Consider the following 27,234-nt stretch of genomic DNA (forward strand, 5'->3'; position numbering starts at 1 on the left):
AGACAATTAAGACGAATAAAATAATAAATAATTAAATAGTTAGAACTAATTCTTGTATTAACTTATTATTTTATTTATATTCGTGTTGTCTCTAAGTCACTGTTAGTTTTAACCATTTAATTGTTTATTATTTTATTTAATATTTGTGCTGTATTAACTCAATGATTATATACACCGAACTGTTTGGAACCTACGTTTATCTTACCTAATAAAACATCCCAATTAGAGGCGAAACGTCGGCGTTGGTTCTACAAATATAAATCTTCCAACCCTTGACCACCTAGATTCTTCACTTATTCCTATAATTTTAATTTTCCTAAACCGTTATGACATGTGCTTTCAAAATAAGAACCAAAATTTATTGATTTAAAGAAAATAATGTTTATGCTAATAAAAATAGGAATAGAGATATAAATCAAATTTAGGTTGGCTGGGAATCCTAGAGAGAAAACATTTCTTAAAGGACGTGATATCATTAGACTCGATGCAGTGACTTAATTGGTAGGCTGTTCCATCAGGAATTCATAAGTCTGTTCTCTATAAAGTTAGCGTAAGCTGCTGCTATAAAATGTTCCTTACGGAATTTTGCCACGGCAAACTGAAAGCCTGTCTGCACTTCGGTTGAATGGTTCAGCCTTGTTGGGTTAAACGTGGAAGGCTTTAAAGATCTTAAAGATTTTAACCAAGTCAAACACCGCTCTCCTACATTCAAGGCTCGACAGCCCAAGTATTCGTCCTTATCAGTTTCCCGTTGGGTATGAAGAAGGATTTTCTGAGCAATTACAACACTGGGTTGACCTTAAAGGGCTAAAGCGCATATGGAATGTCCATGAATTATCCCCGTTTAGGCAAAGTACCCTACACTACCCTAAAGAGCAAGAGCCAAGTGGATTAACATTTCGCGATGGTCAAGACCCTATTGACGATCTTGGTGTGCTATGAGGGTATTTGCATATGGTTTGGTGTTATCCGCGAAGTAGTTCCAATTGGTCAGATGCCTGAAGATTTACATTAGCGTACAGGGTGAAACATAGTGGTCGAAAACATCGACCCCTGTGGATTGTAGCATATTAATTACTTACTTTACGTTAGGTTAGGTTTGGTTGACTATTTAGACCATTTGCATTCAAATATTGACCTCTCATAGAAATACGTACTGTTGTATGCATGAAGCGCAACATTCTGTGGCAGTTGCTTTTGTGCATTTAAGAACAATACGGCTTTTGATATATTGCAAATGAGCTCTGTTACTTTTGCTATCTGTCTATTAAATTGAAACGAAACTGCGAAGAGGAAAAGCGTTTTCCAGTCGCTCATTTGTTTTCACTTTGATATCAGATGCTCTGGCTGGAAACTCGCAAATTTTATTAAAATCTGGTTGTTCTCATTTATGTGTTTTCTCGCAAAGAAAAAATTAATTTAAGAAGAACTGTGAATTTTGTTTTTATAAAAAAGATGGTTCGTTAACGTATTGTAATGAAAATAGAAAATTAATGAAAAAGATTTTCAACCCAGATAATATCACAAAAAGCAGTGACGATGTTACCTGAATAAGATGACAAAGAAAAGAAAAGCTATAAGTCCACATGAAAAATGATATTTTTTAATAATGAGATAGGTTTTCTTTAAATATTTGCTAGGAAGTACGAAGACGTAAAAGAGACATTCATTCTTTTTACGTAATATCGTAATGCAAAATAGATTTATTTCCCAATTAAAACTATTAATTTTGTGTTACGTAACACAGAATTTACCGTATTTATCATATAGGTACCACTAAGTACACAAGATAAAACATTTTTGTCAATATCGGATATTTCGTAATTTTACAATCTTTTATTTAGTTTAGAGTTATTTGAGCAATTCAGATTGATTTTTTACCAGAATAAAGAAAGAGATCAGTATAACAAGTACGGTTTCACGCAATATAGATTTAGGAAGCCATATAATCGTAAATATAGGTATTTAATCTCAAACAACTTAACTATACATAGATGTGATGGGTTTTTTTATACGTGGTATTATTAATTAGGAAGTTTTGTCTAATTTTGTCTTGTCTCGGTCTAATTTCGCAAGATCAAGATTTAGCGATGNAACCGGGTACGACAGTCCTAGTCCAAATTTTTCTGGGTTTCCTTGGATTGTTTAGACAACTTGATAAATTTTGACTTTTCATTTGTCGGTCGACAATTCATAAAAGGAGACTGAAGACGGTCTTCCACCCTATCCTCCGGATTTACACTAGAATATAGTTCGGAGGATTTTAGGTTTGTGACGTGCAGACTCACAGACGAATGAACAGCCAGTTGAAGTAGCAATTATTATAAAAACTGTGTATTACACAAAAAAGAGAAATTTTACGTCTCTATGTCCTACTTAACGATGCGTACCGTATATTTTATTGTATTTAACCGTCATTATGCATAGAAGTGAACACTTTAAACAGGAGTTTAAGCGTGAAGGTTAAAGGCATAGCAGTTATTTTGATACAATTAGCAAAAATATTGCTTCACCGGTCAGCGATGAATCTACAATTTTTTTCTTGAAACTGTATATCTCCTTTTGTTTAAAAATATAATATACAAATTCGAGATAAAAAACGGATATTTAACTTATAACAATAAGTACTTTGTGGATAAAGTTTAAAACGCAATGAACAATATGTTCCATGTATTTTTTTATTTTAAACGTTACTGTCAATACCCTACCATACACGTGTGTTACTTTACCAGGGACATTCAAACTGATGACCACTGACCCTTTATTAGCTCACTGATGAGTAAACGATAAGCATGTTTACGTATTATAGTGTCCAATATATTGAATGTCTGCATTATTTTTACATATCACTAGACAATTAAGACAACAAGAAAAATATAAAAAAGCAAAAAATTTCGAAACGTTCAGTTATAATTATTAACTTAACACTATCAGGGTTGCAAATATTGTGAAACACTTCTAATTAATATAAATAATAGCAAACACTGCAGATAATTTCACTAAAAATGTTATTAGAAAACTCCTAACAAGTTTTAAGGTCACGCGGATAGAGTTTTTATGTCAAAGTATTAAAACTAGAACAGCTCTACTTATCGCTAACAATTGACAAGAATGAGTGGGAAGTCAATAAAACTTAATTCTACTTGATTATTTTCGAGGTTTTTATTGAGCCTAAGAGCCTTTTTGGCTTCTATGCTTTCCAAAAAAGAAGCTTTTTACTTTTATTTACACCACCGTACAAGATTACAATAGAGTTTTCATTTTAATTATGATTCAAAGAGGCACAATATTCGGAGAAGCTATTTTTTTGCCTTTTTATTTAATACAGGCCATCATCATCATATCATCATAAGGTCGTCAGTCCTAAGACTGGTTGGACACGTACCTCCACTCTTTCCTATCCTGAGCTAAACTTCGNCTTTTTCTTTTCCACCGTATATATTACGCATTAAAAATAGAAGTTCTCCCCTTCTTAAGAACTGGAAATATTATTATCAAGCAGGCACGTGACTATTTTTTTATCTTGTAGATTTAAGGGCTATCAGCTCTAAAGTATTACTTACAAAGGGCTGCGTCATTCTCTTCCTTGTACAACAACTTAGAGCGGTTTAGGGCGGCTGTTTGAAATAGACTTATTGAAATAGACCCCGTTTTTTATTTTTATTTATTTATTGAATAGAAAACGAATGATAAAAAGGTTTTGTAATTTCTTAAGAACGTACATACCTGCCACACAAAAGTAGTCGACAGTGATATTTCCTAATCCTAGTGTGCTGGCACCTGGGCAGTCTTTTGTTAATATAAAACTGCAGTGGTTTACTCCTGAACATCTGCAACGAAAACAAAATCACAATTCGAGTACATTTGTTTATAAAATAACCAAAATAATTGTAGTAAATATACAAAGTGTAACACCGCTACATTTTAATAATAAATAATAGGTAACTACATTTTTCGAAGCGGAAAAAATGTAAAAATAGGAAACAGAGAAAAATTAATTAGCGAGTTTTAATGACCGCCGAAATTAAACGTCGTAAACTTCCATTGTAATAACTTAAATTGAATGGCTCGAAAACTTTTAGCGTCATTTTGCTAAAAGCAGTTTAAGAATTACGAGCGAAATCTTTTCATCTGTCAAGTTGATTAATGGACTAATTTCCACCCTCTTATATGCGGCTGTTTCTATTGTTATGCGTACATTTCTACCCCCTAAACTCCCCATTTAGTAGGTTCACGTTTTATTTAGATAATACTCAGTCCATGACCTAGACACACTTCCGAATCATTTTGAGGGCGAATGTAAATTGTACCAAATTCGTTGACGTTAGCTTCTCCAAAAGACGCGCAAGAATGTTAAAAAAATCCTAAAAATATAAGAAAATCATCAATTATGTTGTCTTTAATATTTTTGATTACCTACGACATTCTTTTCTGCACTAAGAATGGTGAAGTATTATCACTAATTTGCAGTTTAAAATCTACGCATAATAAAAATTATCACGATATTCCTAATTGATATCAATTTATTAAAACTTTCACACAAGTAGATGACAACGATGACGGGAAATGAGCATGTCTCCTCTTCTGCCTCAACGTTAAGTAAACGAACTGATGCTGTACAGTTTTGTCTCGAAATCGATTATAACACAATATTTTAGTAAATATGCGGGTGAAATCGCGTGAATAGTTTCGAAACAAAACTGTCTTTTTTTTTATAATTTCAAAAATAGTCACTCGTAGGGTGTTCCATGGAACAGAGTCTTTGACTTTCCAAAATACTTCCACTTATGATGAGAGGTGAGGTGTATGTTTGCAGCATGGCGTTGTACGGGTGCGAAACATGGACAATGGGCGCGGCGGAAAAGAAAAGGTTAGAGGCGTTCGAAATGTGGTGTTATAGGCGGATGATGAGAATATCGTGGGTAGAAAAGGTTAGAAATGAAGAGGTATTGGAAAGAATAGGAGAACAGAGGACTCTATGGAAGACAATAAAAAATAGGGGAGATAGGTTGATAGGACACCTTCTCAGGCATGAAGGTCTAGTCAGACATATTAGAGGCAGAAACAGGAGTTAGGAGGGGTAGAGGTAGACCTAGTAGACCTACTGTTCGCAAATAGTTAAGGATATGGGTTATTCTGGTTTTAGGGAAATGCGAAGTTTAGCTAAGGATAGGAAAGAGTGGAGGTACGTGTCCAACCAACTGACGACCTTATGATGATGATGATGATGAGAAACTTTTGTTTTGATTTTTTCTCACATTTTTCATGACAAGAGTTTTCTTTTATGGTTGGAGAAATAACCGCGTTTAGTTAGTTAGCCATAACATTTACATTTATAAGCCAGAGTATGGCGCCAAAAGAAAAATTGGAAAATAAACTTAAATCGTTATGCATCCGTGAAAATAGCAAAATCGTACATAAATAAACACAGCAACGTTGATTTAGCTGTAAACGCAAATGACGAAAAAGCGACTGGTATAAAAATAGAATAGAAATTACTCAAACGTCAGTTATTTACGTCACTAAAATAAAATTTCATTAATTTCAAATGGAAAATTAGTTGTAAAAACAGAAATAGTAAAACATTCATAACTCCGGATCGGTCAGAAATTAGGGGTATTTTTTGGGTAGACTCATGGGTCCTTTACGTTCTCACCCTGTATACAAAGTCTATAGGTATAAAGTTGTTGTATTTGCATGGGGCCAATTGAGGAAACTTTAGATGCAAATCTAAACTCACGTTTAGGTGTTTTTACTAACAAAATTTTAATGGGTAATTGCCTAGCTAATTCTAGATTTGGGTTAAGATAGTCACGCACAATTCTACTAATAAATTTGGAGGTAACTTAAATGTGGTAATTGAAATCTAGAAAGGTACTGCCTACAATTATATTAAGGATGTTTGGGAGCTACAATCGGAGACAAGAGTACATAAAATTAGAAATTCGTGATTAATTAGGTTTTGCAGCATATCATGAGGTAAATAAATACTATCTATACTAAAAGAAAGTATACGGTTTGAGAGAAAATTTGGAATTTGACCAAACACTGAATAAAATAAGAAATAACGAATAATACGGAAAATTTTTAACTGACTTCTGGCAGTGAATATGCCCTGATTTCAACTTCGAAACAAAAAAATATTTAGTTTCAATCTCTATTAATAATGAGCGTAAAACTATTTAATATGTTTAAATAATAATTGAAACTTTAAAATTGCATTTATTTCAGACAATTATAAATGTTGTCATTATATTATCAAGTAAAAACGAGATTTTCAGCTAATTTTTCATTTTTTCCTCGATAACCATTTAGTGAATTTGAATAACCTTACCCTAAAGTGATTCTTCAGAGTTCAAGTTACTTATTATAAAAGTTTGAAATTTCTGGTAGCTTTTTCTCTTCACGTGTGAAGTTACAATTTTTTAAAATTTCAATAACTTTTTAACGGTTTATTGAATCGATTTGTAATTTTTACAGGAGTTGTAGAATTGAATGAGGAACGTTCTTTCAAATTTTTATTTGTCTCGTAGCATTCTGACATACCTCCCATACATCCTTAACTTTCGACTTGAAGCGTTTTATGGTAGGTACATAACTTTACAATCATTATAGTGGTGTATTTATGTAAATAGTTTATCTACTTTTTCATTAATCTTTTTCACAATCCTAACTAACATTATAGATGCGAATTTGAATTTATTTATTTGTTTGTTTATTATCATTTCACTTCTTCATTGTCAGGGATACAGAAAAGGTCATAGGATACCTTTTATCCAGAAAAAACTACTGTGCCCGAAGGATAGAAAAATTAGTTTTATGTGATCGTATTTTAATAAAAAAGCAGACATTTTAACAGTGTTATTTCAAGAATTTTTTTTTTGTGTTTGATATGGCACAATCTCTTTTTATTTAAATGAAACTAACTGGATATTCTAGGGATTCGAAATTTATGTAGAAATGTTACTTTTAAATATAATTACACCCTCTTTTTAATGCCTAAAGAAGATGGTGAAGAGACTGTTTACAACCAGGGACGGATTCGGAAACAATTCATGGGTAGCAGGGATTAAGATTTTCGTAAAATCTAGAATAGTATTCGCAATGTTTAAAAAAATTAAAAAAAAATTGATCTTAATAATAAAACAATTAAGATGAAATAAAAATGTTGTGAATCGTACTCATTCAAGTGTTTTCTCGAAATTATAGGTACAGATTTAAAAATTTGGGTTTGATCCCTATTTAAATGGGCACCCTAGTTGGCGAGTCCCTTTTGGCGGGCTCGGACCAGGGGTACTTTTGTCCCTCAACGTCGGCCGTGCTTGTATGTGGATATAAAAAACTGGTATTCTGTCTTACAATGCTACAAATAGCCAAAGTTATCAGACAGACAGAAATATCGATAGAAATTACACCACAAATGAGAAAATTTAAGAAGTTTTGCCTAAAATTAGTATTTTTTATTAACATTCTTTTCATTCTGAAAATGATAATAAGTTTGTCTCTGCATTCTGTATCTTAAAAAAGTTAATACACTTTTGGGTTTAAGAAAATCTTTATTCATGGGGGTCTTTATTATCAATAATTTTAAAAGATCTTATAGAATTTTTAATGCAAGTGGTCAAAAAGATTTTTTTTGTTTTGAAGCATAATTCTCCTAAAGAAGAGGGATAGTATTAATAACACCCAATAATTTTCGAAAATTATGTATATAAGTTTTGCTTCTTCTTCTTTGGTTGTTATACAAACAAATTGTTATGTTATTCGTGTTTTTTAATAGTACGTCTCTTTGAAAATTGGTAATAACGTTTTGAAATTATTTTGTGGATAAGTTGGCTGCATTGAATAAAATGCTTTTTGTTTTTTGCTATAGTTACATAAAAACAAAAGCGCATCCATGAAGAACCATTGCGAATATTGTTCAATTGTGTGTCCTTTACTGTAACTTTTGTTCGTAAGCGTAAATGTGCTGTATGCATGAAGTGCAACATTCTGTGGCAGTTGCTTTTGTGCATTTAAGAACAATACGGCTTTAGATATATTGCAAATGAGCTCTGTTACTTTTGCTATCTGTCTATTAAATTGAAACGAAACTGCGAAGAGGAAAAGCGTTTTCCAGTCGCTCATTTGTTTTCACTTTGATATCAGATGCTCTGGCTGGAAACTCGCAAATTTTATTAAAATCTGGTTGTTCTCATTTATGTGTTTTCTCGCAAAGAAAAAATTAATTTAAGAAGAACTGTGAATTTTGTTTTTATAAAAAAGATGGTTCGTTAACGTATTGTAATGAAAATAGAAAATTAATGAAAAAGATTTTCAACCCAGATAATATCACAAAAAGCAGTGACGATGTTACCTGAATAAGATGACAAAGAAAAGAAAAGCTATAAGTCCACATGAAAAATGATATTTTTTAATAATGAGATAGGTTTTCTTTAAATATTTGCTAGGAAGTACGAAGACGTAAAAGAGACATTCATTTTTTTTTACGTAATATCGTAATGCAAAATAGATTTATTTCCCAATTAAAACTATTAATTTTGTGTTACGTAACACAGAATTTACCGTATTTATCATATAGGTACCACTAAGTACACAAGATAAAACATTTTTGTCAATATCGGATATTTCGTAATTTTACAATCTTTTATTTAGTTTAGAGTTATTTGAGCAATTCAGATTGATTTTTTACCAGAATAAAGAAAGAGATCAGTATAACAAGTACGGTTTCACGCAATATAGATTTAGGAAGCCATATAATCGTAAATATAGGTATTTAATCTCAAACAACTTAACTATACATAGATGTGATGGGTTTTTTTATACGTGGTATTATTAATTAGGAAGTTTTGTCTAATTTTGTCTTGTCTCGGTCTAATTTCGCAAGATCAAAATTTAGCGATGCTCGCATGAGCAAAATCAAGACCAGGGGCAAGACTTATTAACAAATTCTCCCAAAATTGTCATCTAAGTTGTAACATACTTGCAAAATATAAACAAATTGCATTACTAAATCTGGCTTTTTATTGTAACGGATCATTTGTCAAACAGAATTAAATAGGATCAGTTTGAAGAATGTCAAGAGAAAAACAAAAAAAAAGATCGCAACATACGGGGTGCCCCAATAGTATTAATTTTCGTGAAATCAAATATTTGTTGAATACATTAAAATGTGCTCAATCTTAATCATAATCTTTTGTCCGTTTCTTTCCCTTAGTTTGGATATTAATAAGTAGAAAATCCAGACAGTTAAGGGTTGGAAGGTTTATATTAGTGTTTTGCTTTTAATTAGGAGGTTTCATCAAGGTACGTTTTTTAGTTAGATAAACGAAGGTTCCAAAGGGTTCGGTGTTTGCAAATGGTAATTTGTATACATATACATAAACATTGGGTTAGAACAGCACAATTATGAATAAAATAATAAATAATTAAAATCATTGAAAAATTGAATAATAAAATCATAAATAAATATAAAAACAGCAAAACACGCTCTAATCTGAGGCGAAACGTTGGTTGTTTTTAAAATAAAAAAACTTTTCATCTTTTTATTTGGTACGTATTGTTTTGTTGAAACTTCTGTATTATGTAATTCTTATACATGTTCATTGATTTTGGTTCTGAGTAGATTTGTTGAACATTAAGTAATGTATTTTACTTTGTGACTAACGCAGATCAGATGTTATTTAACAAAATTGTATTCACTAAAATAATATAGGATCTGATAACATTAAAGGCAATGACGGATTATCCATAAGGCAAAGTAGGCATATTCCTAGGGGCGCGCGAGGAAGTTTTTAAAACTAAAAAAAAAATAAGGAAGTACCTAATAAAAAAGCAGTATTTTGTAAAATATATGACCGCCTATGAGGTGCTAGCCTAGAGCGCTCTCGACATTTAATCTGCCTCTGATTAAAGGTATTTTTACCATATTATAATATAATGGACAAATTAAATTTCAAATACATTCAATTACCCTCTAATGCTAACCATAATATACACGTGAACTTTAGGTAATTGGTTTCGCCAGGCGTGCAGAACCGATAGAAGAGCTTTCTAAAAAATTGCGAGGACAAAAAGGAAAACTGTATGCTTTACGAGTCGGCGTAAGCAATCCTGATGAAATCGTGACTGCGTTTCAATGGGTGAAGGACAATTTGGGTCCAACCCACATCCTTATATACAATGCTGGTANCTGAGCAATTACAACACTGGGTTGACCTTAAAGGGCTAAAGCGCATATGGAATGTCCATGAATTATCCCCGTTTAGGCAAAGTACCCTACACTACCCTAAAGAGCAAGAGCCAAGTGGATTAACATTTCGCGATGGTCAAGACCCTATTGACGATCTTGGTGTGCTATGAGGGTATTTGCATATGGTTTGGTGTTATCCGCGAAGTAGTTCCAATTGGTCAGATGCCTGAAGATTTACATTAGCGTACAGGGTGAAACATAGTGGTCGAAAACATCGACCCCTGTGGATTGTAGCATATTAATTGCTTACTTTACGTTAGGTTAGGTTTGGTTGACTATTTAGACCATTTGCATTCAAATATTGACCTCTCATAGAAATACGTACTGTCGGAAAGGCATTAAAATACTGACCCGTAAAATACAAGCGAAATTAAATCCATTTTGATCCTCTATCATTACGCTGTTGTTCGATGGCATGTATGTACTTTTAATATTACACTTTTCATATAGATGCGACAAATAATAATGTAAAAGCTCTTTCTTCCTTGTACTTGCTGCTTTTCATGAGGATTATCACTCGTATTGATTCCTTTCCTGAACGTAGCACGGTTTGTTGACAAAAAGGACTCGAAGGCAACGCTTGCAGGCAATACCCGTTTGGCATATGCATGTTTTATATTCATTCAAGTCTTTTTATTACCTACTTGAACGTGTAATTTCGATGTACAGGCTCCTTTATCATTTGTAGAAAAAAAAAGAAATCTGATATGGATTTCAGCATTAGTCATTTGGCCAAATTGGCACAACTTTTAAGTAGAAATACGATCGAACACGATCAATTCTGTATTTTTGCATCTTATATTAGGACAACAGAAAATAAACCATTTAAAAAATATTTTTCTGTATATAACAAAGTGTGTTTGATATTTAATATTTGAGCACCACCCTTAATATTTTTTGGAAGATGAAGGAATATGTTTTTTCTGGACTTCCACAAAAATTTTCAAAAACTTCCGAACTCCACCTAAAAATAGGTTGCCTACCCCTGCTCTAGGAAAAAGCAATGGTAATAAAAATACTTTAAAAGAAGGAGAACGTGGAAATTCCGCAACTTATATCGAAAAAACAGCGGCAGCATTTTTGTAGTTTGTAGTTCATTTGATTTGATTCATATAGTTAGTGACCTTTGAACCTGCACGATAAGGCCGGGTTTAACTATATGATAAAACTATCCAGTATCGATTAATTAAATGATTACAGAAGTACATTTATTTGTTCTTTCTGGAATTAACAAAGCTCGTCTGTCTTCATCCGATTGATTTGTTTCTGGATTAGAGGAATAAAAGAAACGAAAGTATGGTTTCTAAAAAGGTTAGTGAAAGATATGTAAACAGCTAAATAAATTTTCACGTGACCCACTTTTAGGAAAATCAATGGAAAACACTTAATACATCAACCATAAAATATACATAAACGTAAGATACGTACTTTAAAATGTAAACACCTAGTAATTTTTAAATGGAACGATAAATCGGTAGCTATCTAAAAAAGTAATAAATAAAACTTTTATATAAAAGTAGGTAACATAAACTGATACATGGAAATAGTTTCAATGTCTCGAAAAGACTGAGGATAAGAAATAAAAAAGTGTTTTTGCTATTCGATCTGTGGGTCATTTATAGAACTAGATTTTATAATAAATACATTTCAATTACCAACCATTGAAAAAACGTTTAAATATAAAAAGGTTTTCAAGAAAAAGCATATTGCAAAAATATTGCTTCACCGGTCAGCGATGAATCTACAATTTTTTTCTTGAAACTGTATATCTCCTTTTGTTTAAAAATATAATATACAAATTCGAGATAAAAAACGGATATTTAACTTATAACAATAAGTACTTTGTGGATAAAGTTTAAAACGCAATGAACAATATGTTCCATGTATTTTTTTATTTTAAACGTTACTGTCAATACCCTACCATACACGTGTGTTACTTTACCAGGGACATTCAAACTGATGACCACTGACCCTTTATTAGCTCACTGATGAGTAAACGATAAGCATGTTTACGTATTATAGTGTCCAATATATTGAATGTCTGCATTATTTTTACATATCACTAGACAATTAAGACAACAAGAAAAATATAAAAAAGCAAAAAATTTCGAAACGTTCAGTTATAATTATTAACTTAACACTATCAGGGTTGCAAATATTGTGAAACACTTCTAATTAATATAAATAATAGCAAACACTGCAGATAATTTCACTAAAAATGTTATTAGAAAACTCCTAACAAGTTTTAAGGTCACGCGGATAGAGTTTTTATGTCAAAGTATTAAAACTAGAACAGCTCTACTTATCGCTAACAATTGACAAGAATGAGTGGGAAGTCAATAAAACTTAATTCTACTTGAATATTTTCGAGGTTTTTATTGAGCCTAAGAGCCTTTTTGGCTTCTATGCTTTCCAAAAAAGAAGCTTTTTACTTTTATTTACACCACCGTACAAGATTACAATAGAGTTTTCATTTTAATTATGATTCAAAGAGGCACAATATTCGGAGAAGCTATTTTTTTGCCTTTTTATTTAATACAGGCCATCATCATCATATCATCATAAGGTCGTCAGTCCTAAGACTGGTTGGACACGTACCTCCACTCTTTCCTATCCTGAGCTAAACTTCGCATTTCCCTAAAACTAGAACAACCCACATCCTTAACTATTTGCGAACAGTAATCTAATCTAGGTCTACCTCTACCCCTCCTAACTCCTGTTTCTGCCTCTAATATGTCTCTGACTAGACCTTCATGCCTGAGAAGGTGTCCTACCAACCTATCTCGCCTATTTCGTATTGACTTCCATAGAGTCCTCTGTTCTCCTATTCATTCTAATGCCTCTTCACTTCTAACCTTTTCTACAGTCCAAGTGTTCTTTTATTTTTACGTTAAAAGCTCTCTCACTTTGTCCACTATAAAAGCCATCACAAGTATTGCCCTGAATTCTACAATATTTATGTATTAGTCAACAGTTTTCTCAAATTACTCAGAACTGATACTGCTGGAACACGGCTGTCGGACGTACTTACCTATTATTTAACCATTTCCAGGATTGGACGTCTCGTTATGACAAAAGCTTGAAATGTATTTTTTTCTACGACCAAACCAGGATATCAAACCTTATGATACCAAAATTGGCACAAAACCAAAGTGTTTTTTTCGAACATTGACTGCTTGCAATATTATTACTCTGTTGGAGATCGCTGTTTTTAGGGTTCCTTACGTCCGAATGAAAACCGGAACCCGTATAGGATCATTCGTGTGTCTGTCGGTCCGTTTTTTTTTATTACTCATACTCATTTCAACTATTTACATAAGTATACATGCCGTTTGTGTTACATCAGGTGCTACGCTTGTTGAACATCTAGGAGCATATAAATGTCCATAAACCGTTAAAAATTGGTAAAAATAAAACAGACTGCTTGATTTCCTGTCCCTGTCATTCATTATAATTACAAATTTCTCATTATCTAAACCTAAATCGATACCTAACGTATTCATTTGCAGACACAGAGAGGGTGAGCGACCGCCTGCACAAGTCCGTCCGTAACAAGCTTGAAACTTTAGCGATTGAACTATTTACTGTACATACATACGCGTATATATATACATGTATCTATAGTCCATGTTGTAGTCTGTCTGATATCTAAATATTAACCGTATACTGAGATAGACTTTTGGGGAGGAATGGGTGCGAGGGTGAAACTGTCTAGGGGTGCAAATCTCACGGGATTTGTCAGCGATCGAAAAATCGCAGATGTTTCCGATTTTAAAGAATATATTGCATGAAATGGGACGTTTGTACTACACACAATTTACACTTTCTAAAATTAATTTGGCAGATTACACCTTTAGTTAACTATAGTCCAACGACAAACTTAAATAGCAGAGATACATCTTCAAAATGTATGTAATTAATGAAAATTAGAATAATAATTGTTTCGAACAATGGACTTCAGTATAGAAATTTACGAACTTAATAGTAAATAGAGATAGAGTTTTGATTTCAAACAAATCTGAATATAAATAATATAGCACGAAGTACCATTAAATAAAACTATACCAATCTTTTGTTATTATACCTATAAAATTCAGTTTTTTAATTACAAAAGACTCTGAAACTTTTCTATTTACACTTTTGATGTACCCTTGCCCAATCTTCAATTTGTTATTAAATTTTAATCAACACCGCATATTTGTAATTAATTTACATTTTAATTGAGTTCATTACTATGTACCTAGTTCTAATTATATTTCAAACGTGTTCATTAGCAGTTCTCAACTCCTCACGCCAGTCCATAGTCATAAGTACTTTTGTTTTCATTCATAAAGCAGTAGTCAAAACGAAAAGTTAGTGCTGGTGTCACAATGATGACTTTTTCTAGCAATCCAATTTTTGACAAGAAAATTAATAGCAATTAGTAATTTGAAATGTCACCATTCTTATTGTTTCTATTTAAGAACTTAAAATAGTCGAAAAAATTGGTTAATAAAATCATTGGTAAAACAAGTCTTGGATATACATTTGCTGCAATAGTTCAATAAAACGTTTCTGCCTCATAATTAGGGAACTGTTCAGTGCTGGGGTATCTTAGGATTTAATTGGTTAAAAAACGCACTCAGAATTATATCAAAACGTTTCGTAATCTTGGTTCTAATTGGGCAAACTTTTCAGTTCAATGAGATTATTAATTAGGCCTAAGTCGTTAATTTTATTAAATGCTAGTTATGCTCGTCTAAATTCGAGGGGCGAGTATTGTTGGTTTAGTTCGGAGATATTTTCAATAATTTTACAAAACGTCAAATATAAAGAATCTAATAAAATTATTACATGTCATTAGGATGTATCTATATATGCAATATAGACATTTAAACTCAACCACTTTTTGGCAATTGTTTAGTTCCAACTCGAATACGCATAATATATAATATACGTTTATAAACCCCAGCCTTTAAAAAGTTAAATCAATCGCTTTTCTGGCATTTAACACAACTTTTGCCATTTTCTACAATCTTTAAAGAAAAGTGCAACTTTGGGCTGAATATTAAATATTATTAAATGTGATACCTTATTTAAGTTGTCAGTATAGTATATTCTAATAACGATGATGCTTGAAGACCTTTTTACCTTTTAAATTTTGTCTTACATCTAAGAGATAATTACGATGTAGTAATGCTTTTTATTGAATCGCTCACTTCAAAGCGTAAGTAGATTCAAGATACGATGTAGATTTTGTCATAAAAATTAACAGCAGATGCACTTTCTATTTATGATGCACTTCAACGAATGTGGCGATTAATATTAGAACATTTCAAACGTTGGCTCGTCGAAATTAATACACGAGAAAAATTATATGCCCGAGCTGCCACCTACACCAAATACGTATTCTGAAACTCAGGCAAATAACTTTTGATTTCAGAAAAGTTCTTTTTTGCATTTTAAGGAGTTTACGTATTGTTAGGCATTGAAATCGTTGTGTTAATTTAATTAATTTTAAAGTTAAATGAAATCCATTTGCATCTAGTATTTTGTAGACCCTTTTCTAAGTCGTATCACGTTAGGGACCGTCCATTAATTACGGGAAGTTAATAAGGGAGAAGGGGAGGCAGCAAAATCTCATCAAATCTCATCAAATTAAAAAAAAAAACACATCTAGTGGACCTCCCCTCATACCATCAATTGTGAAATAAGGCTTTACCATCATATAATGTACTTTTTGGTTATCTATACTTTTAATCTTTTAATTCGCACAATAGAGAAGATGAAGAATTTGTTTACGTACCTTTGGTTTAAGGCCTTTCGTGGTTGTACAGGAACTGCAGTCGACTGCTGCAAATTAAATGCCACAGATGAGTCGGTAGATTCAAAGGGAATAAATTGAGCATCCACTACTGCTATAATGGCATCGAAACCTCTGCAAGTTAGTCGTAAAGTGCAAGATTCACATCCGCTGATAGTTACTCTTTCTTGATATAAAAAAAGAAATTCAAAATTAATTTAAACACAAACAGTATTTGTGAACGATTATTAGTTATTCTGAATAGGTAAGACAAAACTTTAACATTTTCTTGAGGAGTTATGTGTGAAAAGAGTTGAAATACTTTGGTGAGGCCATACAGTGGATAAGGGAAGAAATAAATTCAAAATCCAATAAAAAGCTACAAAGAAATAACAATTTTTTAAAGCCGTTAAAAATCACGCACTCTTAACAATGCTAAAAATGTTTTATTTTTCGTCTGGTTGTTAATATTTAGCTTCTATTTTCTTTTACTGCTAATTTTTGACATATTTACTAAATTATTACTTGTAAAAGTCACACCAACGTTTCGTCTTATGTAAGCTGTTTTTCAAGACTANAGAAATATTTGAGTAATTGTTATTAAACCCATCAAAAGCAATTTACCAAGAAATAATTAAAAGAAAGATATTCTCTTTGTTAACTTTAATTAACGTTTTATTCACATTTTCTTTTTTGAAACGAGTAGGAGAAATTCAGAATGTTAAAAAAAATAAATTCGGTACAAAGGTCTAGCTAAAACTAAAAATTACCGTAGCTTATTTATATTTTACCTAAATATCCAGTGCAGTTCTCATAAAATAAACATAATAAAATTAATATTAATTCCACGGGCATTTCCAGCCTAATTTTGCCACCAATGTGTTGCTTTAACAGTGCATCGCATGTTTACAGTCGCACTTGACACAAAAAGTTGTCATTTGGCTTTTTCACAACCCTTCCATACATGCATGACATTTTTTGAAAATGTTCTTAACTTTTAGTACACCCATTAAAAGTTTTTTACACTTTTGGTACACATTAACGCATAAAACACCATTTCGCTTTAAGTACTGACCATTCCAACTTTCTCCGTCGAAGACCGACGCTGAAATGCGAGCTTTCGTACCCGGCGTCGTGACGGCTGTTTTGTCTAGCACTTGTTTTAACCCCCTACCACCCTCCCAAGGTTGCGTTGCGTCACTGGCATTTACCCTAAATACATTCGGGGGATTTCTCTCTTATATTGCCCACGTTACAATTGGAACCAAGCGGGGTTGATACTAGAACTATATTTATAAGAGTACGATAGAAGAAATTAGATTTTTAAAGAAATATTTATCGATTTTCACAAAAGCACTCAAGGAGATAAGATTTTAAGTATCAACAGTGATTATTCATCTAAATATTGTTGCTTTTTTCTTTGTAGGAGGAAAATATTAACCGTTTAAGTCTTAAAGCTTTCAACGAATTTCGATTGAACTAAAACAGAGACGGAATTAGGGAAGATTTACAGATGACTAATGTTGTAAATAGTATCAATAGACTTCATTTTTTTTTATAATTAAAAACTTATGCGTATTAGACTTTTGTGCTTCAGTTTCTATTTAAAGGATTTTCATAAATTAAATTCAGAACATACCTTAAATTCTCTATATTCATTAAACTAATCATGATAATGATAACAAACTGACTACTGTTTATAATAAGTTTGATTCTTTACACTTTTCGTATACAAGAAAAATACGGAAAAAGGTGTAAATATGATTTAAAACTTTTAAATAGTCTTATCTAGAACTTCTGAGACATTTTGACAATGATATTTTTAAGTCAATAATTCATAACAGAAGAGTAAATATCAAAAGGTCCTGTAGAGTTTTTATTGTATTTGAGGAAAAACATGTAAAGTTGCCTTGCTATTAGAGGGACTAAAGAAAGTCAGATATCTCACCGTTTTTACTATATTGTTAGGTCATCAATCTACGTCTGTATGTCAAATTTCACCTTAATAGGCACATAAATGAGAGGTCGGAAAGGCTGTAATGATTAAGCGACCTGGTTTAGCAGTCTAAATCATAGCTTAACGTTAAATTAAAGCTGGCACGAACCGCTGCAACCGGGTACGACAGTCCTAGTCCAAATTTTTCTGGGTTTCCTTGGATTGTTTAGACAACTTGATAAATTTTGACTTTTCATTTGTCGGTCGACAATTCATAAAAGGAGACTGAAGACGGTCTTCCACCCTATCCTCCGGATTTACACTAGAATATAGTTCGGAGGATTTTAGGTTTGTGACGTGCAGACTCACAGACGAATGAACAGCCAGTTGAAGTAGCAATTATTATAAAAACTGTGTATTACACAAAAAAGAGAAATTTTACGTCTCTATGTCCTACTTAACGATGCGTACCGTATATTTTATTGTATTTAACCGTCATTATGCATAGAAGTGAACACTTTAAACAGGAGTTTAAGCGTGAAGGTTAAAGGCATAGCAGTTATTTTGATACAATTATATAAATCATCTAAATTTAAAAAAAATTGAAATTGTATTTTTTTTTGTTAAAATAATTGTCATACATTACGAATACACAAAGCGGTGCGACTACATTGAAATTAGTTAGTTGGATAATTTCACATTAAAATAGTAGGCAGTCTGTTGCCTCATCCTTTTCAGGTCATTCGCTATAACTTTTTTCAAATCTAATCCGAGTAGACAAAAGTATTAAGTGTAAATTGCAGTAAGTGTTTCAATATTTAGTAGGATTATACAACAATTACAAAATTGTTGAAAAGATCAATTTATTATCACAGAGAGAAAAATCTTAGAAAAATTGCCATGCTCGTCACTGTAAAGTGGATGCAATAAATATGGATTGACAAAATTCAATATTAGTCCAACAATTTTATAAGAGAACCTTAAAAACTTTTCTAAAAGGCATAGGGATTTCTCTCTCCATGACTTGCATGTTTTTTTAAAAAGGTACTATAAATAATATGACACCTTTATCAACAATATTGTGCAATTATTTTTTATTCCTGGAATAAAGATAGCAGTTTTTGTTAAGTGGAAGATGGATAATTATAATATTATTTATATATGGTATATACTTCAAAGATAAATTGATCTTCTGTACAGATACGAAACAATTCTAAGTATATATATATATATATCATACTTCAAAACTTTACACCACATTCATTCCACATCGAAATGAATCGCTGGGTTGGTAAAGTTGCAGTTGTAACTGGTGCAAGTGCTGGTATTGGTGCAGTTCTTGCTGAAAAATTGGTTAAAGAAGGTCTTCAGGTACGTTTCATGTAGCTTTACTTTTTTGGAAATTAGTTTGTAAGGGGTACACCTTTAATAGTATATTACGCACCAAGGAAAGGGAATACGGCATCCCTTTCGGGTCTGAATTGCCACGCGGAAGATGGTAATAGATACCATTTCTTGTTTGGGAGGATGAACTTTCGTTTCTGAAATCAGAGAAAATTCTGGGACCGATCTAGCAGTTTTTAGCCCCTCTGGGAAAAATAATAACTATATAAGCCATGAGGATGTTGCAATTATTAACTGACCGATGTATCATGTACGTAATATTATTGAAATTTAATCTACTGCGGCTTCTGAACAAGTGTACAACACTGCAACGTGACGGAAATGGATCTCCAGGAAACTTTGTTAAATTAATGGAAAAATAATATCCGAATTTTTGCTTATATAGACAAGCGAATCAACTTGTAGAACCCCCTTAAACATCTCGTTGTAAGATAAAATGATATTCCCCAAAAGATATTAAATAACTGTACTTCCCTCAACGCAGGTGGGGAATCATTGTGATACATAAACGAAACGAAAAGGGTTGCCGTGCATTTTCAACTCAAAAATCATGAATAATCTTTACATTTCGAATTGGTTCCTTCTTTTTTATTTTTCTTCCTGCTAGTCTGCTTATTAGGAGACGACATTAAGAAAAATATAGAAAATCTATTGGTCCCTCTAAGAATTTATAGCCTCTAGCTGAAATAGTGATTAAAAAAAAAACTTAAAAGATACTTTTTTGACTAATTGCTAAGCACTGTGGTTTTCTCTCCGTGCAACCTCTCGGAGGCCTCAATTTTGCCCCCCTCATTTTTGCCGTTCTGGGCATTTGGTCGGCTGCCCCCTCCCTTTGATCGGGTTCTGAGCCCCCACCATACACGCTTCGTGCCTCTATATGGCTAAATGTTTTTGTATTTCTACATTTTCAAACATTTTAGGTGGTTGGTCTTGCTAGACGTGAGGAGCCAATAAAAAGTCTTTCTAAAAAATTACAAGGACAAAAAGGAAAATTGTACGCTTTAAAAGTTGATCTAAGCAAGCCCGATGAAATAATAAATGCGTTTAAATGGGTAAAAGACAACTTGGGTCCAGTCCACATTCTTGTAAATAACGCTGGTCTCGCTATAAACGACAGTTTGAGTGATGGAAACTATGAATCATGGAAACAAGTACTTGATGTTAATGTTTTGGGCCTTTCTGTTGCTACGAGGGAAGCCGTAAAACAAATGAAAGAAAACAAAATCGACGGCCATATTGTTCATGTAAACAGCATCCTTGGTCACAGATTAGTTACAATGCCCGGGTTGAATATGTATCCCGCTTCTAAATATGCGGTTACCGCATTAACGGAAACTTTGCTCAACGAGTTCAACCAAAAAAATTTAAAAATTAAAATTTCGGTAGGTAGCTAGATAGATAGGTACTCATTTTCACGGGGGACAATTTAAAATTGAAGGTTGATTAAAGTAAACACCATGAGGCAATTACTATACGTTTTGGGGTTCTTACCAAGAAAAAGAAAAAAAAACGTGTAATTATACAACACGCTACTGAAGTGAAACTTCTTCAAATACACAAACATACCGGGATAGGGGTTAAGGAATTGGTTTAATGGTATTATTTGTACAGTATACTTCGCACGGGTGCAATGCTGATAGTAAATATACTATAGAATGTCTTTATATACAACAATCACAGCTTTTTTGTCATTAACCAATACAAACCGGCCGGTGCTGCCGCAACCGCTATGTCCCTGCATTTTAAGTCTGTAATATCTTCGAAAATATTCATTTAAATTACATGCTGTAAAGGGCCATATTGATCTATATTAAATGCACAATGTATTTAAAAGTACTTAATTGGATAAGGATTAATGCTGTATTGCTTAAAATCGGTTCGTGAATAAGCCATTATTTCTTGTAAAAAGTAAAGGACAAAAAATAATTATTGTGGGTTATCCCTAAGAGATAAGACATATACCGTCGCGGACTTTTTTGTAGACCTTTTTAAGGTGTACAATACTGTAGTATATTAATTTGATCTATCTCGTAAGGTTCAGCCAGCGTTTGCAATGTTAGCGCAAAATATGTGTTTATTTACGACATCACATTACAAACCTCTAAAATTATCAGTGTTTCTCTACTATATTATGCATGTATTATACATACAAACCTTCCTCTTGAATTACTCTATCTATTAAAAAAAACCGCATTAAAATCCGTTGCGTAGTTTTAAAGATTTAAGCATACATAGGGACAGACAGCGGGGGAAATGCGTTGCATGATTTCGTTACATAGCAACTCGCATGAAACGAACTTACCCTACCGTGCGTAAAGAAGTTTCACTTCAAAAAAGGTGTTACATTGCAGTCTATCTTAATTTCTTCTCCAGTTTTATGTTTGTCCAAATGCATTACCACAGATTGATAAAGATTACTTTTTAAGAGCGTTAGTCCAGGTGTAGTTAAAACAGACTTCCGAAGAGTAGCTGGATATACACCACAAAACGCAGAAGAAAATTTCCCGGGCATTACCTCCGAAGAAGTAGCAGACGCAATAATTTACGTGCTGAGTACGCCTCCGACAGTACAGGTATAATAACATTTTCATCTGTTTAGTGTTTTTTATTTCTTTTATTAACGTATTATCGTGTTTATTTTAGATAAGGGAATTAATACTAACCGCAGTTGGAGAATCTTTCCAGTGAAACTGTGCAAAACTTAACTGCTTTACACTTCTAGTGTTATTGTTGACACTAGACTGTTCAAAGTTGACGCAAGTTAAACGACTACATAAAATGAGAAATAAAAATAAAACTAACAACTACAAATTGATATAAAATAAGTACTTTTTGTTATTGCTAAATAATAATGTTTCAATTATGAAGTTATGATTGTTGATGGAATTAAAAAATTAAAAAAAAAACGGACAGACAGACACACGAGTCATCCTATAAGGTATTATAGCAAGCTCGTTCATTTGATATGTCATATATACTGTTTGGAACACTTTTTTTTAATTTTCTATTGGCCCCCCAAAAATGACCCCCATATTCAAAATTAATTTATTTACGACGTATGCGTCCGTGTTTGGGTCACCGAAATTGACTCGGTGGTTTTGAGGGTTCCTGAACACGAATATTTATGTAGTCGGTGATTACAATTATTGGTTGCATAAAAATATACTGGGGGTAAAAGCCCTCTTGTTTCTCAAAATTTTTAAATTACCTACTAATTAATGCACTGTTGTTGATCTAGAGGATAGAGTTGTTGATCTAGAGGATAGAATTTTATTGTTTCTTATTTATGTTTGATTTTATGATAGACGCACTTTTGATAGTTGCTACCGTTTTCATTGTTCGTAGTGCGCTGCGCACGCAACTTCCGTCCCATGTTGAAAGTTTACTCTCAATGCGCCAAAAGAAGTATAACTTCTTTAATTTTTCCTTTCATCAATCTCCTCTTTTGTCGATCGCTACTTATTATTCTTAATCTTCTTTTGCTTGCCACAGTTTATTCTTCCTTAACTTGTAAAGTATGTATTACACATTTATTTTCAGTGATCTGTTTTCTGTTATTTTTTTCATTATCTCGTAGATCTTCAAAACTGCTTCCAGTCTCCATTTATTCGTCCTACACTTTTGTTTGATTACATCTAGGTTTTAATTTGAAAAAACTATTCAGTGTATAAAAAAGGTAATTCCTTAATAGAAATAGTTTGTAGTCGGAATTTTCCCTTTTCTATGTTGAATATTTAAAAATTAAAACTATTAAAGTACACGACAGTTTCTGCAAACCGTAGTTTCAGTTCCAATCAAATAGGGAAGTTAGTCTACAAAATAATATTTAATAAGTATATTACTTGTGATATACATATAATTGATTAAGTCGGACAGAACCGTGTCAATCAACTCAAACAAAATAATTCATGAAATGTGGAGCAGGCAACTAACACTTGTAAAAATATTTCATAATAATAATAATAATAACTACGATATAGCACATGTATAAAGAAAACAACTACTAACGGATTAAATTAGTTATCTTGCAACATTTGTTCTTCGCGCATTAATAGAAATGAATCGGTGGGTTGGCAAAGTTGCAGTCGTAACTGGTGCTAGTGCTGGAATTGGTGCAGCTCTATGTGAAAAATTAGTCAAAGAAGGCTTGCAAGTATGTTTTGTGAAAACAATTTTTATGCCAGTTAATAATTTTATGTGTTCCAAGCTGTAATATACCGAATTACTTGTGAAAAATTAACAATACTTTTAATCTACAAATGAAAAATAGAATTGTAAAATTGCCTGTAATGATTTAAATTCGATTGAATGATTTCTATCAGATCCATATATAGAGAAAAATTTCGGGCCCGGGGACTAAATTTTTTACAACTATTTTTAATTAATTGTGCCACAATAAAGAACGTAACAATTCTTGTTTTTAACAGCCTTAAAAGTAAGACTTTTTATGAAATGCTTAAATTGACAACAAAAAAACAGAAAATGTGGATTCGCCTCTAGTGCTAGCGCTAGAAACATGAGGAAGCAACTCCAACTGTCGACGGCCTTTAGAACCCGAATCAGGATAGCACAAGTACTGAAATGCTCTTGAATGTTTCTATTGTTCTCTAGAATTATCCTCAAGTAGAATTACCTAGAATGAAGCGGAAGAATCGGGAATGTTCTGGAATGTTCGGAAATTATTATTTATAGTTCTGTGTATTAGTATAGTATTGTGATAGCTTCTATCCCTGCAAAAAGGCATTTTATACTATATATTTTTACCAAAGTATTTTAAAAACGGTTCGGAATCTCCTATAATGTTCCAGTTGTTTCCAGTATGTTTACGTTTTGGGGTGTGGGTCGACCATCGGCTATTAAACATCCCTTTATAAATTTTCTAAGGGGGTCTTCAGCTAGAATGCTTTCGAATATCTAGGATTGTCCTTAAGTGGAACTGGATCGGAAGAATCAAAAACCTTCTCTTTCTAAATGTTGGAGAACCACATGATGTTTGAGTTCTGACACTAAATTATGACATTTTCATATATTTCAACCAGACTGTCTTAAAACACCTTGAAATCTATATTATTATTACATTCCATAATCTTCCCCTGAGTGGTATCAACAATATAATACGTGCCAAATAAAGGATGAAAAGATTTTTTATTTTAAAAAACAATTAACGTTTCGCCTCAGCTTAGTGTCTTTATCAAGGTATCTTTAAAAGTCGATGATAGTTAATGCATTAATCAGCCGTAAATGCATCCCATAAAGAAACATAAATCACAAACACAGGTAAAGATAAAATAATAAATAATTAAAATCATTGAAAAATTGAATAATAAAATCATAAATAAATATAAAAACAGCAAAACACGCTCTAATCTGAGGCGAAACGTTGGTTGTTTTTAAAATAAAAAAACTTTTCATCTTTTTATTTGGTACGTATTGTTTTGTTGAAACTTCTGTATTATGTAATTCTTATACATGTTCATTGATTTTGGTTCTGAGTAGATTTGTTGAACATTAAGTAATGTATTTTACTTTGTGACTAACGCAGATCAGATGTTATTTAACAAAATTGTATTCACTAAAATAATATAGGATCTGATAACATTAAAGGCAATGACGGATTATCCATAAGGCAAAGTAGGCATATTCCTAGGGGCGCGCGAGGAAGTTTTTAAAACTAAAAAAAAAATAAGGAAGTACCTAATAAAAAAGCAGTATTTTGTAAAATATATGACCGCCTATGAGGTGCTAGCCTAGAGCGCTCTCGACATTTAATCTGCCTCTGATTAAAGGTATTTTTACCATATTATAATATAATGGACAAATTAAATTTCAAATACATTCAATTACCCTCTAATGCTAACCATAATATACACGTGAACTTTAGGTAATTGGTTTCGCCAGGCGTGCAGAACCGATAGAAGAGCTTTCTAAAAAATTGCGAGGACAAAAAGGAAAACTGTATGCTTTACGAGTCGGCGTAAGCAATCCTGATGAAATCGTGACTGCGTTTCAATGGGTGAAGGACAATTTGGGTCCAACCCACATCCTTATAAACAATGCTGGTATTGCCATAAACACCAGCTTGAGTGATGGCGATTACGACAAATGGAAACAAATCCTTGACGTTAACGTATTGGGTCTTTCTGTCGCGACAAGAGAAGCTGTAAAACAAATGAAAGAAAACAAAATTGACGGTCACATTGTTCACTTAAACAGCGTCTATGGTCATACAATTGTTAAAAAACAATTTAATATGTATTTTGCTTCCAAATATGCGGTTACCGCACTTGCAGAAACGCTCATCAACGAAATCAACGAAGAAAAGTTGAAAATTAAAGTTACAGTAAGTGCTACCTAATACAGTCGAACCTGGATAGGTGAGAGCTCAAGGTTTCTCACTAACCCGAGTTTCTAGCTTACAGAGTTACAGGAGGAATTTGTCTCACTTATAGAGGTCTATAAAAATACAGTTCAACACATTGAGTTTTCGTATAGACTATGAGGAAGTACAGGACGTTTCTTCGCAACGNGTTTAGTTCTGCAAACGGGCCTTTTTTCGTCGTTTTTTGGAACAATTTACAGTGCTAATTTGGCAGTATTTTAGTTGAGTGAAAAATTAATGAATTATTTTTACTCGGGAAAATAGCAAAAAAAGAATTGTATTATTGTACATATTTAGTAATAAAGTTGAACTTAGTAACTACCGTACTGGTTGAAATAAATATTATTAAATTGAGGGTGTCGGTAGGAAAATACTTGTGAACAAAACGATGAGCTGATGTTGTTACATTTATTAATTCTCAAATTTTCGCCTTTATTCTTGGCTTCATCAGGAGATCACTACGAAAATGTATATAAAATTGAAAAGATAATATTGCATGTTGTAAATTCATTATTAAAGGCATAATTATTGTAACTGTAAACTATATGATGAGATACAGTCGAACCTGGATAAGTGAGAACTCAAGGGACCGCGATCTGTTTCTCTCTTATAGAGGTTTCTCACTAATCCGAGTTTCTAGCTTACAGAGTTGCAGGAGGAATTTGTCTCACTTATAGAGGTCTATAAAAATACGATTCGACAACACATTGAGTTTCCGTTTAGACATTATGAGGAAGCACAGGACCTTTCTTTGCAACTGCGTTTATGAACTGACTGTAATAAGATTGATAAACAAGTCGGTACGCACATTTGGCTATAATAAAATAATAAAGACTTGCTCGGTCATTCGCAGATTTGGTCATTCGAATGAAATAAGAGTCTCTTGAAATTTAAGAACGAGTCATAAAATAGCAAAAGTAAATTGTCGCTTATAGAGGTATAGACAGGTAGCAATCTCACTTAAGGAGGTTCGGGCATGAAAAATGACTCTCACTTATACAGGTTTTAAGTTTATCACTTATAGAGGCTTTAGAACAGCGGTCGGAGAACTTTTTTAATCATTACCCCAAAATATTTTTGTGTAAGTTGATATTACCCCATGGCGAAGAGCAAAAAAAAAACGAAATCGCCTCTTTTTAGCATCTTTCATATTATAGCCCCCATGATAATTTTGAAAAGAAAACAATAACTAAAAATTTAATTTAGGTTTATAAAATAGCAAATTAAAAATATATACTTTTTACTCACAAAAGTTTCATTTTTACCCCCAAAAATTTCATTTTTACTCTATTTGGGGTAAATTACCCTGGTTCCCCGACCGCTGATGTAATAGTATTTTAAGATGCATCAACTTACATGTCCGTGCTTGTCCATTTCGTTGTTTGTTAGTTTAACCTTTTCGAAGGAAACCACTTGTTTTCTGAGCTGCTCTCCAGTAAAGGGTGAATCGGGATGAGCGTAGAGCCGACATGGGGCGGGTG

At 32.6% G+C, this 27,234-nt stretch overlaps 3 protein-coding genes across 3 annotated transcripts in view; 2 read left to right on the forward strand and 1 right to left on the reverse strand.

Annotated features, from left to right (window-relative positions):
- Positions 1-17,311, reverse strand: part of LOC108737429 — a 24,611-nt gene extending 7,300 nt beyond the window's left edge. Inside the window, exons 1-3 of the mRNA XM_018470268.1 lie at positions 16,826-17,311; positions 16,038-16,221; positions 3,727-3,830 (exon numbers count right to left, since the gene is read on the reverse strand). Coding sequence (XP_018325770.1) covers positions 3,727-3,830; positions 16,038-16,221; positions 16,826-16,889 — 352 coding nt within the window. The 5' untranslated portion in view covers positions 16,890-17,311. The remainder of the gene's footprint in view (positions 1-3,726; positions 3,831-16,037; positions 16,222-16,825) is intronic.
- A 1,853-nt stretch (positions 17,312-19,164) lies between these two features.
- On the forward strand, positions 19,165-22,199 carry LOC108737441 (farnesol dehydrogenase). Its single transcript, XM_018470285.2, has 4 exons — positions 19,165-19,341; positions 20,295-20,756; positions 21,801-21,947; positions 22,018-22,199. The coding sequence occupies exons 1-4, from the start codon at positions 19,246-19,248 to the stop codon at positions 22,060-22,062; spliced, it is 750 nt and encodes a 249-aa protein (XP_018325787.1). The 5' UTR covers positions 19,165-19,245; the 3' UTR covers positions 22,063-22,199.
- Positions 22,200-22,352: 153 nt separating this feature from the next.
- LOC108737442 (farnesol dehydrogenase-like) lies at positions 22,353-25,797 on the forward strand. The gene is made up of 2 exons (XM_018470287.2): positions 22,353-23,527; positions 25,256-25,797. Exons 1-2 carry the CDS (start codon positions 23,432-23,434, stop codon positions 25,727-25,729), a joined length of 570 nt encoding a protein of 189 aa, XP_018325789.1. The 5' UTR covers positions 22,353-23,431; the 3' UTR covers positions 25,730-25,797.
- Positions 25,798-27,234: the final 1,437 nt, after the last annotated feature.

This window comes from Agrilus planipennis, unplaced genomic scaffold (assembly GCF_000699045.2).
Source record: "Agrilus planipennis isolate EAB-ADULT unplaced genomic scaffold, Apla_2.0 scaffold143, whole genome shotgun sequence".
NCBI classification, from domain to species: Eukaryota; Metazoa; Arthropoda; class Insecta; order Coleoptera; family Buprestidae; genus Agrilus; species Agrilus planipennis.